Source organism: Heterodontus francisci, chromosome 24 (genome assembly GCF_036365525.1).
Source record: "Heterodontus francisci isolate sHetFra1 chromosome 24, sHetFra1.hap1, whole genome shotgun sequence".
In the NCBI taxonomy this organism is placed as follows: domain Eukaryota; kingdom Metazoa; phylum Chordata; class Chondrichthyes; order Heterodontiformes; family Heterodontidae; genus Heterodontus; species Heterodontus francisci.
Window position 1 is genome coordinate 43,372,489 of NC_090394.1, and position 18,995 is coordinate 43,391,483.

Consider the following 18,995-nt stretch of genomic DNA (forward strand, 5'->3'; position numbering starts at 1 on the left):
GTTCTCCCTGTGACCGCGTGGGTTTTGGCCGGGTGCTCTGGTTTCCTCCCACCGCCAAAAACTTGCAGGTGATAGGTAAATTGGCCATTGTAAATTGCCCCTAGTGTAGGGAATATGGGATTACTGTACGGTTAGTATAAATGAGTGGTTCTTGGTCGGCACAGACTCGGTGGGCCGAAGGGCCTGTTTCAGTGCTGTATCTCTAAATAAATAAAGTATATCAGCCCAGATTGGGTAAGGATGGTAGATTCCCTTCCCTGAAGGACATTGGTGAGCCAGTTGGGTTTTTACATCAATCCAGTTAACTTTCATTTTCATTCTTTTGCTGCCAGCCCATAAACTGTTAGATTATTTGAATTTAATCTCACAATTTGTCATGGTGGGATTTGAACTCACGACCACTGGTTCCCAGGTCTAGAACCCAAAATTTGGCTTCACAAGGATATAGGGCACAGCTCTTTTTTAGACACCCCTGGGGCTTAGTTTCTTTATTACTTTAAGTCAACAGTGACGATATTTGAAGTTGAAAAGCAGTGAAATGCGAGAGAGGGACTCTCCACTCTGAGAAATCAGGAGATTTTGAAAAATGATGAGCATTAGCGGAGGAGGATTCCTCCCTCTGAGGCCATATTACTGACACCTCCCAGAACCAAGTGAGTTCTCTCAGGAATTGTAAAATAATTGCACACATCAAGTGGATTTAGATTGTACTGGATCTATTTAAGTATCTAGGCAGTTCTCTTGCAATCCTGGCTCTCCCATGCATCAATGAAATTGAAACTCATCATCTAGTTTCCTACTCTAGCTCATTCTTTACCAGGGCCTCAGATCTGTGAGATTCCTCCCCTCACAGCCTTTCCAACCACCTACAATCTACAGGCTTTTGAAATCTTATACACGAGTTAGTGCATAATTTAACTCCGCATTCTGTGATGCTCCTGGGTTCTATTCTGAACTATCTGATCATAGCTGGGCTGTGATAGTGCAGAGTCATGGCCTCAGTGCTCAGTGGATTAGGAGGGAGAAATCCATTAGGATTTCTGCTGCTCACTGAACAGTGTGGGAAAGAGAGTGAATGTGCAGTCATTCGGCGAGAACAGGATTGGTTTCGGGTATCATGTGTATATAATGGAACATCCCAACACAGTGTAGATACACCTGTGGGGACTGGACAGTGGGCAAGGTGTCCTTTTAGACACTATGGAAATGTAGCCAGTGAGTCAGCGCTTTCAGGGGAGGAAACTGGCAGGGAATGAGGGGAGCCACCATCTTATTATAAAGAAATAAGCGAGTAAAAAGCAATTCAGTTTCATTTTTTATTCCAAACAATTGGCGTGTGCCACACGGGAGTGTGTGCCACAATTTTTTTCTATTCATTCATGGGTTTTGAGAGTCGCTGGCTAGGCCAGCATTTGTTGCCCTAATTGCTCTTGAGAAGGTAGTGGTGGTAACCTCCACCATCAACATCCTGGGAGTTACCATTGACCAGAAATATAATGTCTAAATACTGTGACTACAAGAACAGGTCAGAGCTTGGGAATTCTGTAGTGAGTAACCTACCTCCTGACTCCCCAAAACCTGTCCATCATCTACAAGGTACAAGTCAGGAATGTGATGGAATACTCTCAACTTGCCTGGTTGAGTGCAGCTCAACAACACTCAAGAACTCGACACCATCCAGGACAAAGCAGCCCACTTGATTGGCACCCCATCCACCATCTTAAACATTCACTCCATCCACCACCAGCGCACAGTGGCAGCAGTGTGTACCATCTACAAGATGCACTGCAGCAATGCACTGAGGCTCCTTCGACAGCACCTTCCAAATCTGCGACCTCTACCACCTAAAAGGACAACGGCAGCAGACACATGGAACACCACCATCTGCAAGTTTCCGTCCAAGTCGCACACCATCCTGATTTGGAATGATGTCGCCATTCCTTTAGTGTCGCTGGGTCAAAATCCTGGAACCACCTTCCCAACAGAATTGTGGGTGTACCTATGCTAAATGGACTGTAGCGGTTCAAGAAGGCATCTCACCACCACTTTCTCAAGGGCAATTCGGGACAGACAACAAATGCTGGCCTTGCCAGCGACTCCCACATCCCATGAGCAAATAAAAAAAATGTTACAGAGAAAAGTTAATTTTAATGAAAGATTTTAATTTACATAAAGCCCTTAGCTTCTTGAGCTTCACACATACAATGAGTTACTTTTTTTTAGTGCACTGACTGTTGTCAGGCAAACGTAGCAGCCATCTTAAACACAGTAAGCTCACACAAACAGCAATGAATGTCCCACATCTGTGGTGTTGATTGCGGGAAGAAGCTGTACACCCCCAGTATGATTCAGTGTATTCAGAGGGAAATGGGATTTAAACGCCACTAATAATTCCTTCCAACGATCTCTTCCAAGCTACAGGTTGTGACAGTCTCACCTGTGTCACCGACTACTTAGAGCATATAACATGCATCTGGAGAGTCACAGTCCCACCCGAACCTGGAGTTTCGTACCATCTTACTGCAATATCGTAAGTATAGAATTATTCAAACTCTTAGACCGGTTGCATCTTTGGTCATCTGTGACATAGTGGAGCAAACAATGAAACCAAATGGCAAACAAACCATACACATCGCATCACTTGCTGTTGTGTCACATGTTCTTACACCACCAGCTGGTAAATCACTCGCTGGTACATCACACCCCGCTATATTGCTCACTCTTATATCACTGGCTGTTAATTTGCAAGCTCTTACATCATCGGCCTCGACACACACTGACAGCAAGCCTTTCATAGTAACAGATTCCTGGAATTACGAGATGCTGATTGAAACATTTATTGAATTGAACAATGAGTTGAAAACATGTGAAAATACGCACACCACAGGCATGCATGACCGTTCAACCCATCAAACTCATCCTTGCAGGTGAAGGGCCCAATCCTACAGTGCACCCGGTACTACAGAGCACTAGGTGAAGGCTCCAGTCTCACAGGGCAGCACACCAGGGGGAGGACCCAGCCCTGCAGGGCAGGGAACCAAGGGGAGGGTCTAGTCCCACAGGGCACCCATGGAGCAGCCCAGTCCCACAGTGCAGGGCACCAGAGGCAGGGCCGACACCCAAAGTGCAGGGCCCCAGTGAATGGCCCAATTTCACAGCGCAGGGCCCCAGGGGCAGGGCCGAGACCCACAGGGCACCAGGGAAAGGGCCGAGTCCCACATGGCACCAGGGAAAGAGCCTGGACCCACTGGAAAGGGCACCAGGGGAAGGGCCCAGTCCCAGAGGGCAGGAAACCAGGGGAAGGGCCAGTCCCAAATGGCACTAGAGAAAGAGCCCAGCCCCATGGGAAAGGGCACCAGGGGAACAGCCCAGCCCCAAAGTGCAGGAAACCAGGGGAAGGGCCCAGTCCCACAGGGCACCAGGCAAAGGGCTGAGGACACCACCAAAATTGTAATGAAAAGGAGATGAAGAGGTAGAACAGGAAGCAGCGACACCAAGTTTGGTCTTCATGGTGAAAGGTTGTAGCTGGAAGGGAAGTCTGAGCAAGATGAAGTTTAAGAATGGGAAGAATGAGTTAAAGTCAGAGTGAGAGAGAGATGGATGGAGAGTCGGGCAGTCCGTTACAGACAGAGAGAGAGAGAGGGACAAATCTAGAGAGAAGGAGAGAGTAATAGAGGGATCAGATGGAAAGGGAAACAGATGTAAAGAGGGATAATCGAGATACATAGTTGGATAGATATTGGGACAGACAGACAAAATGGAGAGGGACTGACTAAGACAGACAAGGAGGGATGAATGGACAGAGAACAACAGAATGATAGATAGAGGGACAGAGACAGCAAGAGAAGAGAGAGACAACAGACGAGCAGATGGACACAGATTTCGACTGAGAACAAATGGACACACAGACAGTTGATGTGCATAGTGTCTGATATAGAGAAAGCATAGCAGACAGATCAAGCTGTGGATGTGTTTGAAGTCAGGCTGACTGTTGGAAGGTCTGAGCTCAGGCGTTGTGGTTTCCCGAAAGATCTCCAGCTTTGTTTGAAGTTAGTGTGAGTGTTATGCGGAAAGTGCAGCTTAGTCAGACACCGCTCAAGCCCACTCTTTGCATCTGGTATAAATAGATTTATAAAACTCGCTTAGAAAACCACTGGTGAAAATATAACAGAAACTTCCCCCAACATCGTATGAATAAAGTGACATCACTGAATATTCCACTGACTTATTCGGGCTTAAAAATACAAAACTACTCATGATCTTTTTTAAAGTTCTATGTCTCTGGGGAATTCCACTCTCCCCAGGTTGATCATTTTTAAAAAGGTTTTAGTTCAAGCTAATTATACTACAATACAATTTTTTGACTATCAGGAGCTGTTTCATTAGTCAGACAATAAAGCTATTAAACTTAAAGAAGATTGAAGTTTCCCTCTGCATCTCAGTGTCACCATCATTATCACTTATTATTTTAATATACTTTCACTGTTTTGCAATCTATTCAAGCAGAATTCACTGCCACTTTCCACCAGTGTGTTGGCTGTAGTTCACTGAATAGCACACTTCCCTATAACTCAGAAAGTTATGGGTTCAAGGCCCATGAGACTTGAGCCCAGAATTCAGGGAGTACTGCACTGTTGGAGATACTCTCTCTTGGATAAGTTGTTAAACCAAAGACATGTCTGCTGCCTTGGGTGGACGGAAAAGGTCCTATGATACTATTTAAAAAAAAAAGCAGGAAAGGTTTCCCAGGCTGGGATTTTATGTGGGTGACGGAGGACTCAGACACTGGCTGAAGCACCAGCAACAGCCCCGTGTTGCTCCCTCTGGGGAAGGTCTGCCGCATTACGTGGCAATTAGGCACTTATGTGGACAGTGGTGGACCTTCCCCGGGATTAAGGACTCCGGTGGCGCAAGTCCTGCCTGCTTAGAACTGCCAGCCAATCAGAGGCCAGCAGCTCTTCAACTGAGCAGTGCCACTGCGAAGGCGGTGGCTGTTGCTGGTACTGAACTCAGTGGAGTTGCTGGACCCAGGCCACAGGTGAGTAAGAGCAGGAGGGGTTTTGCAGGTTGGGGGGTTGTAGGGGGGGTGGGCAGCAAGGACGGGGGGGGGGGGACTGGTGTGATGGGGGTAGCTTTCAGTGGGCCCCTCCCCTTCCCAATGCTGGATCCCTCGATCAGGCATAAAATCCACCCCCCCCTCCGCCCCACTCCACTAGTGTCTTGGTCAATATTTGTTCCTCAAACATCACTAATTATCAGATTATCAGATCATTGCTGTTTGTGGGCTCTTGCCATGTACAAGTTGGCTGCCACATTTCCTACATACCAATAGTGATGTGACATCAAAAGTACTTGATTGTTGTAAAGCACTTTGAGACATGCTGAGGATGTGCAAGGCACTAATATAAATGCAAGTTCTTTTTCTTTACTGGCCTTTCGTCATGCCTGAGTTTAGACAGCAAGTGTTGTCAGAGGTGACAAGGTCAGAGCTGAGCTATCTGCTGCCCTCCCTCTAGGACCACTTACCTTCCAGCAGGGAACATTGGATAGTATCAGCAGCAGAAACCCCGGGGGAATATTTTCCCGCTCTGGAGTAGCCGGTCCCAGAACTATTAGCACCTCTTGCTTGAGATTCCTACTGACTGGGTATTGCACCTGGAAACTTCCTGATCTGTAGTGTTCAGTACTCTGCTCATTACGGAGCTCCTGTACCAGACTATGAATCATGTGACATTTCTTCCCATTTTCCACTCTAGGCAGGAAGATGAGATTTCCTGCAATCTAGCTGTGACATCCTGTTCTGATGGGGATAAGGGTCTCACCGAGTACAAGTGTAAACTCTATGAAGAAATTGGAATTGTGATGGAAAATTACACCATGAGCATCAAGGCAAACAGTAGAGGCGAGGAGAAGTGCATCGAAACATGCCCCTACTTCGATACAACGCAAAACAGTAAGTATGAAAGCACAATGGTGTCAGTATCAGACAGGTTGGTCATCTCAGTGTTAATGTCCGAGGGAGCAGTATGAGTATTGGGGAATAAAACCCTGACCATATTTAGCCTGATTGATCAAACATTCCCAAGGAAGGTACAGCACAGGTTAGATACAGAGTGAAACCATTTGTACTTATGTGACAGAAATGAATTTACTTTGATACCTGTTGTCTTCTTTGGATGGACAGTGGGTTAAGATGAGTTTCAGACAAACAGAAATAAGCCTGACTTTTGGGTGAACGGGAAGACAATTGTCCAAGTCCAGATCTTGCAGTCCCCTCGTGATCATGTGTAATCCCACGAACACTTTTACCGTACCCCTTAATCATCTCTCTCTAAAATACATCCTATTGCATCTTCACTCCATTTCTTTCCACTTCAAGGTTCTACTCCAAAAACGAATTCCATGACTCTGTTATCCTTTGGATGAAAATGCTCCTATGACTTTCCTGCTTCCTCCCCTGTTCAACTTGTGTCCCTCTGGGATTTTCCATAACCAGCACCAACCTAATCAATTCACTTCACTACACAGAGCCTTCACACAATGTCAACTGTACTTACAATGTCTGCCCCACAACCCTGACCCTCTGAGGGCCTTCTGATCTGAAGTACTGTTCTTTTTATATTTCATAATTCAAAATTGTAAAACAAATCTCTATCTCGACAGTTAAACTACTTGCACCATTTGATCTGAATGTCTCGTATGTTGCTCCCTGTGAAATGTACAACTTCACCTGGCAAATAGCCTATAACGAGGAGCATTACATAGATGACTTCGAATACGAGCTGAGATACAAGAGGACAAAAGAAAGCTGGGAGGTAGGACTGTGGTATATCCTTCTCAGATAGTAAGTTCCCTCTTACCAGAGGTTTGTCCATTGTACCCACACATCTTTGTTTGTGCAATCGATGCCTTCCACTTCTGCACCAAAAGCACAGACTCTCACTGGAATAACAGGGGGACTGATTCTCAGTGGGGTACAGGTACTAGGGGCACTGATTCTCAGTGGGTCAAAGGTTCGAGGGGCAGTGATTCTCAGTGGGGTACAGATTCAAGGGGTACTGATTCTCAGTGGGTCACAGGTTCGAGGAGCACTAACTCTCAGTGGGATACAGGTTCCAGGGGCACTGATTCTCAGTGGGGTACAAGTTCGAGGGGCACTGATTCTCAGTGGGGTACAAGTTCGAGGGGCACTGATTCTCAGTGGGGTACATGTTCCAGGGGCACTGATTCTCAGTGGGGTACAGGTACCAGGGGCACTGATTCTCAATGGGGTACATGTTCGAGGGGCACTGATTCTCAGTGGGGTACAGGTTCCATGGGCACTGATTCTCAGAGGGGTACAGGTTCCAGGGGCACTGATTCTCAGTGGGGTACATGTTCGAGGGGCACTGATTCTCAGTGGGGTACAGGTTCCATGGGCACTGATTCTCAGAGGGGTACAGGTTCCAGGGGCACTGATTCTCAGTGGGGTACAGGTTCCAGGGGCACTGATTCTCAGTGGGTCAAAAGTTCGAGTGGCACGGATTCTCAGTGGGGTACAGATTCAAGGGGTACTGATTCTCAGTGGGGAACAGGTTCCAGGGGCACTGATTCTCAGCTGGTCACAGGTTCGAGGAGCACTAACTCTCAGTGGGATACAGGTTCCAGGGGCACTGATTCTCAGTGGGGTACAAGTTCGAGGGGCACTGATTCTCAGTGGGGTACAAGTTCGAGGGGCACTGATTCTCAGTGGGGTACATGTTCCAGGGGCACTGATTCTCAGTGGGGTACAGGTACCAGGGGCACTGATTCTCAATGGGGTACCTGTTCGAGGGGCACTGATTCTCAGTGGGGTACAGGTTCCAGGGGCACTGATTCTCAGTGGGGTACATGTTCGAGGGGCACTGATTCTCAGTGGGGTACAGGTTCCATGGGCACTGATTCTCAGAGGGGTACAGGTTCCAGGGGCACTGATTCTCAGTGGGGTACAGGTTCCAGGGGCACGGATTCTCAGTGGGGTACAGATTCAAGGGGTACTGATTCTCAGTGGGGAACAGGTTCCAGGGGCACTGATTCTCAGCTGGTCACAGGTTCGAGGAGCACTAACTCTCAGTGGGATACAAGTTCCAGGGGCACTGATTCTCAGTACGGTACAGGTTCCCGGGGCACTGATTCTCCGTGGAGTACAGATTCCCGGGGCACTGATTCTCAGTGGGATACAGGTTCAAGGGGCACTGATTCTCAATGGAGTACAAGTTCGAAGGGCACTGATTCTCACTGGAGTACAGGTTCGAAGGGCACTGTTTCTCAGTGGGGCACAGGTTCGAAGCGCATTGATTCTCAGTGGGTCACAGGTTCGAGGAGCACTAACTCTCAGCGGGATACAGGTTCCAGGGGCACTGATTTTCAGTGGGTCACAGGTTCCAGGGGCACTGATTCTCAGCGGGATACAGGTTCGACGGGCACTGATTCTCAGTGGGTCACAGGTTCCAGGGGCACTGATTCTCAGTGGGATACAGGTTCCAGGGGCACTGATTCTCAGTGGGTCACAGGTTCCAGGGGCACTGATTCTCAGTGGGATACAGGTTCGAAGGGGACTGATACTCAGTGGGTCAGAGGTTCCAGGGGCACTGATTCTCAGTGGGGTACAGGTTCGAAGGGCACTCATTCTCAATGGGGCACAGGTTCAAGGGCCACTGATTCTCAGTGGGGTACAGATTCGAGTGGCACTGATTCTGAGTGGGGTAAATGTAACAGGGGCACTGATTTTAATTGGATCCAGGTTTGAGAGGCAATGGTTCTCAGTGGGGTACAGTTTCCAGGCGCACTGATTCTCAGTGGGGTACAGATTCCAGGGGCACTAAATGTCAGTGGGGCACGGGATAGAGGGACACTAATTCAAAGTGGGTTACAGGTTCGAAGGTCACTGATTCTCAGTGGGGTACAGGTTCAAAGGGAACTGATTCTTAGTGGGGGACAGGTTCAAGGGGCACTGATTCTCAGTGGGATACAGGTTCAAAGGGAACTGATTCTCAATGGGGTACAGGTTCGAAGGGCACTGATTCTCAGTGGGGTACAGGTTCGAAGGGCACTGATTCTCAGTGGGGGACTGGTTCAAGGGGCACTGATTCTCAGCTGGTCACAGGTTCGAAGAGCACTAACTCTCAGTGGGATACAAGTTCCAGGGGCACTGATTCTCAGTGGGGTACAGTTTCCAGGTGCACTGATTCTCAGTGGGGTACAGATTCCAGGGGCACTAAATGTCAGTGGGGCACGGGATAGAGGGACACTGATTCAAAGTGGGGTACAGGTTCGAAGGTCACTGATTCTCAGTGGGGTACAGGTTCAAAGGGAACTGATTCTCAGTGGGGGACAGGTTCAAGGGGCACTGATTCTCAGTGGGATACAGGTTCAAAGGGAACTGATTCTCAATGGGGTACAGGTTCGAAGGGCACTGATTCTCAGTGGGGTAAAGGTTCAAAGGGAACTGATTCTCGGTGGGGTACAGGTTCGAAGGGCACTGATTCTCAGTGGGGGACAGGTTCAAGGAGCACTGATTCTCAGCTGGTCACAGGTTCGAGGAGCACTAACTCTCAGTGGGATACAAGTTCCAGGGGCACTGATTCTCAGTACGGTACAGGTTCCCGGGGCACTGATTCTCCGTGGAGTACAGATTCCCGGGGCACTGATTCTCAGTGGGATACAGGTTCAAGGGGCACTGATTCTCAATGGAGTACAGGTTCGAAGGGCACTGATTCTCACTGGAGTACAGGTTCGAAGGGCACTGTTTTTCAGTGGGGCACAGGTTCGAAGGGCATTGATTCTCAGTGGGTCACAGGTTCGAGGAGCACTAACTCTCAGCGGGATACAGGTTCCAGGGGCACTGATTTTCAGTGGGTCACAGGTTCCAGGGGCACTGATTCTCAGCGGGATACAGGTTCGAAGGGCACTGATTCTCAGTGGGTCACAGGTTCCAGGGGCACTGATTCTCAGTGGGATACTGGTTCCAGGGGCACTGATTCTCAGTGGGTCATAGGTTCCAGGGGCACTGATTCTCAGTGGGATACAGGTTCGAAGGGGACTGATACTCAGTGGGTCAAAGGTTCCAGGGGCACTGATTCTCAGTGGGGTACAGGTTCGAAGGGCACTCATTCTCAATGGGGCACAGGTTCAAGGGCCACTGATTCTCAGTGGGGTACAGATTCGAGTGGCACTGATTCTGAGTGGGGTAAATGTAACAGGGGCACTGATTTTAATTGGATCCAGGTTTGAGAGGCAATGGTTCTCAGTGGGGTACAGATTCCAGGGGCACTAAATGTCAGTGGGGCACGGGATAGAGGGACACTGATTCTAAGTGGGGTACAGGTCCGAAGGTCACCGATTCTCAGTGGGGGACAGGTTCAAGGGGCACTGATTCTCAGTGGGATACAGGTTCGAGGGGCACTGATTCTCAGTGGGGTACAGGTTCGAAGGGCACAGATTCTCAATGGGGTACAGTTTCAAAGGGAACTGATTCTCAGTGGGGCACAGGTTCGAAGGGCACTGAATCTCAGTGGGGTACAGGTTCGAAGGGCACTGATTCTCAGTGGGGTACAGGTTCAAGGGGCACTGATTCTCAGTGGGCTACAGGTTCGAAGGTCACTGATTCTCAGTGGGGTACAGGTTCGAAGGGCACTGATTCTCAGTGGGGGACAGGTTCAAGGGGAGCTGATTGTCAGTGGGGTACAGGTTCAAAGGGAACTGATTCTCAGTGGGGGACAGGTTCAAGGGGCACTGATTCTCAGTGGGGTGCAGGTTCGAAGGGCACTGATTCTCAGTGGGGTACAGGTTCGAAGGGCACTGATTCTCAGTGTGGTACAGGTTCAAAGGGAACTGATTCTCAGTGGGGTACAGGTTCGAAGGGCACTAATTTTCAGTGGGGGACAGGTTCAAGGGGCACTGATTCTCAGTGGGGTACAGGTTCGAAGGACACTGATTCTCAGTGGGGTACAGGTTCAAAGGGAACTGATTCTCAGTGGGGTACAGGTTCGAAGGGCACTGATTCTCAGTGGGGTACAGGTTCAAAGGGAACTGATTCTCAGTGGGGTACAGGTTCGAAGGGCACTGATTCTCAGTGGGGGACAGGTTCAAGGGGCACTGATTCTCAGTGGGGTACAGGTTCGAAGGGCAATGATTCTCAGTGGGATACAGGTTCCAGGGGCACTGATTCTCAGTGGGGTACAAGTTCGAGGGGCACTGATTCTCAGTGGGGTACAAGTTCGAGCGGCACTGATTCTCAGTGGGGTACATGTTCCAGGGGCACTGATTCTCAGTGGGGTACAGGTACCAGGGGCACTGATTCTCAGTGGGGTACATGTTCGAGGGGCACTGATTCTCAGTGGGGTACAGGTTCCAGGGGCACTGATTCTCAGTGGGGTACATGTTCGAGGGGCACTGATTCTCAGTGGGGTACAGGTTCCAGGGGCACTGATTCTCAGAGGGGTACAGGTTCCAGGAGCACTGATTCTCAGTGGGGTACAGGTTCCAGGGGCACTGATTCTCAGTGGGTCAAAGGTTCGAGTGGCACGGATTCTCAGTGGGGTACAGATTCAAGGGGTACTGATTCTCAGTGGGGAACAGGTTCCAGGGGCACTGATTCTCAGCTGGTCACAGGTTCGAGGAGCACTAACTCTCAGTGGGATACAAGTTCCAGGGGCACTGATTCTCAGTACGGTACAGGTTCCCGGGGCACTGATTCTCCGTGGAGTACAGATTCCCGGGGCACTGATTCTCAGTGGGATACAGGTTCAAGGGGCACTGATTCTCAATGGAGTACAGGTTCGAAGGGCACTGATTCTCACTGGAGTACAGGTTCGAAGGGCACTGTTTCTCAGTGGGGCACAGGTTCGAAGCGCATTGATTCTCAGTGGGTCACAGGTTCGAGGAGCACTAACTCTCAGCGGGATACAGGTTCCAGGGGCACTGATTTTCAGTGGGTCACAGGTTCCAGGGGCACTGATTCTCAGCGGGATACAGGTTCGAAGGGCACTGATTCTCAGTGGGTCACAGGTTCCAGGGGCACTGATTCTCAGTGGGATACAGGTTCGAAGGGGACTGATACTCAGTGGGTCAAAGGTTCCAGGGGCACTGATTCTCAGTGGGGTACAGGTTCGAAGGGCACTCATTCTCAATGGGGCACAGGTTCAAGGGCCACTGATTCTCAGTGGGGTACAGATTCGAGTGGCACTGATTCTGAGTGGGGTAAATGTAACAGGGGCACTGATTTTAATTGGATCCAGGTTTGAGAGGCAATGGTTCTCAGTGGGGTACAGTTTCCAGGCGCACTGATTCTCAGTGGGGTACAGATTCCAGGGGCACTAAATGTCAGTGGGGCACGGGATAGAAGGACACTGATCCTAAGTGGGGTACAGGTCCGAACGTCACTGATTCTCAGTGGGGGACAGGTTCAAGGGGCACTGATTCTCAGTGGGGTACAGGTTCGAGGGGCACTGATTCTCAGTGGGGTACAGGTTCGAAGGGCACAGATTCTCAATGGGGTACAGTTTCAAAGGGAACTGATTCTCAGTGGGGCACAGGTTCGAAGGGCACTGATTCTCAAGTGGGGTACAGGTTCGAAGGGCACTGATTCTCAGTGGGGTACAGGTTCGAAGGGCACTGATTCTCAGTGGGGGACAGGTTCAAGGGGAACTGATTGTCAGTGGGGTACAGGTTCAAAGGGAACTGATTCTCAGTGGGGGACAGGTTCAAGGGGCACTGATTCTCAGTGGGGTACAGGTTCGAAGGGCACTGATTCTCAGTGGGGTACAGGTTCGAAGGGCACTGATTCTCAGTGTGGTACAGGTTCAAAGGGAACTGATTCTCAGTGGGGTACAGGTTCGAAGGGCACTGATTTTCAGTGGGGGACAGGTTCAAGGGGCACTGATTCTCAGTGGGGTACAGGTTCGAAGGACACTGATTCTCAGTGGGGTACAGGTTCAAAGGGAACTGATTCTCAGTGGGGTCCAGGTTCGAAGGGCACTGATTCTCAGTGGGGTACAGGTTCGAAGGGCACTGATTCTCTGGGGGACAGGTTCAAGGGGCACTGATTCTCAGTGGGGTACAGGTTCGAAGGGCAATGATTCTCAGTGGGGGACAGGTTCAAGGGGCACTGATTCTCAGTGGGGGACAGGTTGAAAAGGAACTGATTCTCAGTGGGGGACAGGTTCGAAGGGCACTGATTCTCAGTGGGGGACAGGTTCAAAGGGCACTGATTCTCAGTGGGGTACAGGTTCGAAGGGCACTGATTCTCAGTGGGGGACAGGTTCAAGGGGCACTGATTCTCAGTGGGGGACAGGTTCAAAGGGAACTGATTCTCAGTGGGGGACAGGTTCAAAGGGAACTGATTCTCAGTGGGGTACAGGTTTGAAGGGCACTGATTCTCAGTGGGGTACAGGTTCGAAGGGCACTGATTCTCAGTGGGGTACAGGTTCGAAGGGCACTGATTCTCTGGGGGACAGGTTCAAGGGGCACTGATTCTCAGTGGGGTACAGGTTCGAAGGGCAATGATTCTCAGTGGGGGACAGGTTCAAGGGGCACTGATTCTCAGTGGGGGACAGGTTCAAAAGGAACTGATTCTCAGTGGGGGACAGGTTCGAAGGGCACTGATTCTCAGTGGGGGACAGGTTCAAAGGGCACTGATTCTCAGTGGGGTACAGGTTCGAAGGGCACTGATTCTCAGTGGGGGACAGGTTCAAGGGGCACTGATTCTCAGTGGGGGACAGGTTCAAAGGGAACTGATTCTCAGTGGGGGACAGGTTCAAAGGGAACTGATTCTCAGTGGGGTACAGGTTTGAAGGGCACTGATTCTCAGTGGGGTACAGGTTCGAAGGGCACTGATTCTCAGTGGGGCACAGGTTCAAACGGAACTGATTCTCAGTGGGGTACAGGTTCGAAGGGCACTGATTCTCAGTGGGGGACAGGTTCAAAGGGAACTGATTCTTAGTGGGGTACAGGTTCAAAGGGAACTGATTCTCAGTGGGGTACAGGTTCCAGGGGCACTGATTCTCAGTGGAGTTCAGGTTTGAAGTGCCACTGATTCTCAGTGGGGTACAGGTTCGAAGGGCACTGATTCTCAGTGGGGGACAGGTTCAAGGGGCATTGATTCTCAGTGGGGGACAGGTTCAAAGGGAACTGATTCTCAGTGGGGGACAGGTTCAAAGGGAACTGATTCTCAGTGGGGTACAGGTTTGAAGGGCACTGATTCTCAGTGGGGTACAGGTTTGACGGGCACTGATTCTCAGTGGGGGACAGGTTCAAGGCTCACTGATTCTCAGTGGGGTACAGGTTCGAGGGGCACTGATTCTCAGTGGGGTACAGGTTCGAAGGGCACAGATACTCAATGGGGTACAGTTTCAAAGGGAACTGATTCTCAGTGGGGCACAGGTTCGAAGGGCACTGATTCTCATTGGGGTACAGGTTCGAAGGGCACTGATTCTCAGTGGGGTACAAGTTCAAGGGGCACTGATTCTCAGTGGGCTACAGGTTCGAAAGGCACTGATTCTCAGTGGGGTACAGGTTCGAAGGGCACTGATTCTCAGTGGGGGACAGGTTCAAGGGGCACTGATTGTCAGTGGGGTACAGGTTCAAAGGGAACTGATTCTCAGTGGGGGACAGGTTCAAGGGGCACTGATTCTCAGTGGGGTACAGGTTCGAAGGGCACTGATTCTCAGTGGGGTACAGGTTCGAAGGGCACTGATTCTCAGTGGGGTACAGGTTCAAAGGGATCTGATTCTCAGTGGGGTACAGGTTCGAAGGGCACTGATTCTCAGTGGGGGACAGGTTCAAGGGGCACTGATTCTCAGTGGGGTACAGGTTCGAAGGACACTGATTCTCAGTGGGGTACAGGTACAGGGGCACTGATTCTCAGTGCAGTTCAGGTTTGAAGTGCCACTGATTCACAGTGGGGTACAGGTTTGACGGGCACTGATTCTCAGTGGGGTAAATATAACTGGGGCACTGATTGTAATTCGATTCAGGTTGGAGGGGCACTGATTCTCAGTGGGGTACAGTTTCGAAGGGCACTGATTCTCAGTGGGGGACAGGTTCGAAGGGCACATTTCTCAGTGGGGGACAGGTTCGAAGGGCACTGATTCTCAGTGGGGTACAGGTTCGAAGGGCACTGATTCTCAGTGGGGGACAGGTTCAAGGGGCACTGATTCTCAGTGGGGTACAGGTTCGAAGGGCACTGATTCTCAGTGGGGGACAGGTTCAAGGGGCACTGATTCTCAGTGGGGTACAGGTTCGAAGGGCACTGATTCTCAGTGGGGCACAGGTTCAAACGGAACTGATTCTCAGTGGGGTACAGGTTCGAAGGGCACTGATTCTCAGTGGGGGACAGGTTCAAAGGGAACCGATTCTTAGTGGGGTACAGGTTCAAAGGGAACTGATTCTCAGTGGGGTACAGGTTCCAGGGGCACTGATTCTCAGTGGAGTTCAGGTTTGAAGTGCCACTGATTCTCAGTGGGGTACAGGTTCGAAGGGCACTGATTCTCAGTGGGGGACAGGTTCAAGGGGCATTGATTCTCAGTGGGGGACAGGTTCAAAGGGAACTGATTCTCAGTGGGGGACAGGTTCAAAGGGAACTGATTCTCAGTGGGGTACAGGTTTGAAGGGCACTGATTCTCAGTGGGGTACAGGTTCGAAGGGCACTGATTCTCAGTGGGGTACAGGTTCAAAGGGAACTGATTCTCAGTGGGGGACAGGTTCAAGGGGCACTGATTCTCAGTGGGGCACAGGTTCAAGGGCCACTTTTTCTCAGTGGGGTACAGGTTCGAAGGGCACTGGTTCTGAGCGGGGTAAATGTAATAGGGGCACTGATTGTAATTGGGTCCAGGTATGAGAGGCAATGGTTCTCATTGGGGTACAGTTTCCAGGCGCACAGATTCTCAGTGGGGCACAGGTTCGAATGCCACTAATTCTCAGTGGGGTACAGGTTTGACGGGCACTGATTCTCAGTGGGGGACAGGTTCAAGGCTCACTGATTCTCAGTGGGGTACAGGTTCGAGGGGCACTGATTCTCAGTGGGGTACAGGTTCGAAGGGCACAGATACTCAATGGGGTACAGTTTCAAAGGGAACTGATTCTCAGTGGGGCACAGGTTCGAAGGGCACTGATTCTCATTGGGGTACAGGTTCGAAGGGCACTGATTCTCAGTGGGGTACAGGTTCAAGGGGCACTGATTCTCAGTGGGCTACAGGTTCGAAAGGCACTGATTCTCAGTGGGGTACAGGTTCGAAGGGCACTGATTCTCAGTGGGGGACAGGTTCAAGGGGCACTGATTGTCAGTGGGGTACAGGTTCAAAGGGAACTGATTCTCAGTGGGGGACAGGTTCAAGGGGCACTGATTCTCAGTGGGGTACAGGTTCGAAGGGCACTGATTCTCAGTGGGGTACAGGTTCGAAGGGCACTGATTCTCAGTGGGGTACAGGTTCAAAGGGATCTGATTCTCAGTGGGGTACAGGTTCGAAGGGCACAGATACTCAATGGGGTACAGTTTCAAAGGGAACTGATTCTCAGTGGGGCACAGGTTCGAAGGGCACTGATTCTCATTGGGGTACAGGTTCGAAGGGCACTGATTCTCAGTGGGGTACAAGTTCAAGGGGCACTGATTCTCAGTGGGCTACAGGTTCGAAAGGCACTGATTCTCAGTGGGGTACAGGTTCGAAGGGCACTGATTCTCAGTGGGGGACAGGTTCAAGGGGCACTGATTGTCAGTGGGGTACAGGTTCAAAGGGAACTGATTCTCAGTGGGGGACAGGTTCAAGGGGCACTGATTCTCAGTGGGGTACAGGTTCGAAGGGCACTGATTCTCAGTGGGGTACAGGTTCGAAGGGCACTGATTCTCAGTGGGGTACAGGTTCAAAGGGATCTGATTCTCAGTGGGGTACAGGTTCGAAGGGCACTGATTCTCAGTGGGGGACAGGTTCAAGGGGCACTGATTCTCAGTGGGGTACAGGTTCGAAGGACACTGATTCTCAGTGGGGTACAGGTACAGGGGCACTGATTCTCAGTGCAGTTCAGGTTTGAAGTGCCACTGATTCACAGTGGGGTACAGGTTTGACGGGCACTGATTCTCAGTGGGGTAAATATAACTGGGGCACTGATTGTAATTCGATTCAGGTTGGAGGGGCACTGATTCTCAGTGGGGTACAGTTTCGAAGGGCACTGATTCTCAGTGGGGGACAGGTTCGAAGGGCACATTTCTCAGTGGGGGACAGGTTCGAAGGGCACTGATTCTCAGTGGGGTACAGGTTCGAAGGGCACTGATTCTCAGTGGGGGACAGGTTCAAGGGGCACTGATTCTCAGTGGGGTACAGGTTCGAAGGGCACTGATTCTCAGTGGGGGACAGGTTCAAGGGGCACTGATTCTCAGTGGGGTACAGGTTCGAAGGGCACTGATTCTCAGTGGGGCACAGGTTCAAACGGAACTGATTCTCAGTGGGGTACAGGTTCGAAGGGCACTGATTCTCAGTGGGGGACAGGTTCAAAGGGAACCGATTCTTAGTGGGGTACAGGTTCAAAGGGAACTGATTCTCAGTGGGGTACAGGTTCCAGGGGCACTGATTCTCAGTGGAGTTCAGGTTTGAAGTGCCACTGATTCTCGGTGGGGTACAGGTTCGAAGGGCACTGATTCTCAGTGGGGGACAGGTTCAAGGGGCATTGATTCTCAGTGGGGGACAGGTTCAAAGGGAACTGATTCTCAGTGGGGGACAGGTTCAAAGGGAACTGATTCTCAGTGGGGTACAGGTTTGAAGGGCACTGATTCTCAGTGGGGTACAGGTTCGAAGGGCACTGATTCTCAGTGGGGTACAGGTTCAAAGGGAACTGATTCTCAGTGGGGGACAGGTTCAAGGGGCACTGATTCTCAGTGGGGCACAGGTTCAAGGGCCACTTTTTCTCAGTGGGGTACAGGTTCGAAGGGCACTGGTTCTGAGCGGGGTAAATGTAATAGGGGCACTGATTGTAATTGGGTCCAGGTATGAGAGGCAATGGTTCTCATTGGGGTACAGTTTCCAGGCGCACAGATTCTCAGTGGGGCACAGGTTCGAATGCCACTAATTCTCAGTGGGGTACAGGTTTGACGGGCACTGATTCTCAGTGGGGGACAGGTTCAAGGCTCACTGATTCTCAGTGGGGTACAGGTTCGAGGGGCACTGATTCTCAGTGGGGTACAGGTTCGAAGGGCACAGATACTCAATGGGGTACAGTTTCAAAGGGAACTGATTCTCAGTGGGGCACAGGTTCGAAGGGCACTGATTCTCATTGGGGTACAGGTTCGAAGGGCACTGATTCTCAGTGGGGTACAGGTTCAAGGGGCACTGATTCTCAGTGGGCTACAGGTTCGAAAGGCACTGATTCTCAGTGGGGTACAGGTTCGAAGGGCACTGATTCTCAGTGGGGGACAGGTTCAAGGGGCACTGATTGTCAGTGGGGTACAGGTTCAAAGGGAACTGATTCTCAGTGGGGGACAGGTTCAAGGGGCACTGATTCTCAGTGGGGTACAGGTTCGAAGGGCACTGATTCTCAGTGGGGTACAGGTTCGAAGGGCACTGATTCTCAGTGGGGTACAGGTTCAAAGGGATCTGATTCTCAGTGGGGTACAGGTTCGAAGGGCACTGATTCTCAGTGGGGGACAGGTTCAAGGGGCACTGATTCTCAGTGGGGTACAGGTTCGAAGGACACTGATTCTCAGTGGGGTACAGGTACAGGGGCACTGATTCTCAGTGGGGTACAGGTTCGAGGGGGACTGATTCTCAGTGCAGTTCAGGTTTGAAGTGCCACAGATTCACAGTGGGGTACAGGTTTGACGGGCACTGATTCTCAGTGGGGTAAATATAACTGGGGCACTGATTGTAATTCGATTCAGGTTGGAGGGGCACTGATTCTCAGTGGGGTACAGTTTCGAAGGGCACTGATTCTCAGTGGGGGACAGGTTCGAAGGGCACATTTCTCAGTGGGGGACAGGTTCGAAGGGCACT

At 50.6% G+C, this 18,995-nt stretch overlaps 1 protein-coding gene across 9 annotated transcripts in view; it reads left to right on the forward strand.

Moving 5' to 3' along the window:
• The window catches only part of LOC137383351 (interleukin-21 receptor-like), a 136,096-nt gene that overhangs the window by 17,763 nt on the left and 99,338 nt on the right, over positions 1 to 18,995 (forward strand). For 8 of the 9 annotated variants that reach the window (XM_068056068.1, XM_068056067.1, XM_068056070.1 and 5 more), the window contains 3 exons: positions 2,416 to 2,530; positions 5,757 to 5,953; positions 6,664 to 6,815. In XM_068056068.1, the coding sequence (XP_067912169.1) occupies positions 2,416 to 2,530; positions 5,757 to 5,953; positions 6,664 to 6,815 (464 nt within the window). The remainder of the gene's footprint in view (positions 1 to 2,415; positions 2,531 to 5,756; positions 5,954 to 6,663; positions 6,816 to 18,995) is intronic. The other variant, XM_068056075.1, reaches the window with a different exon arrangement.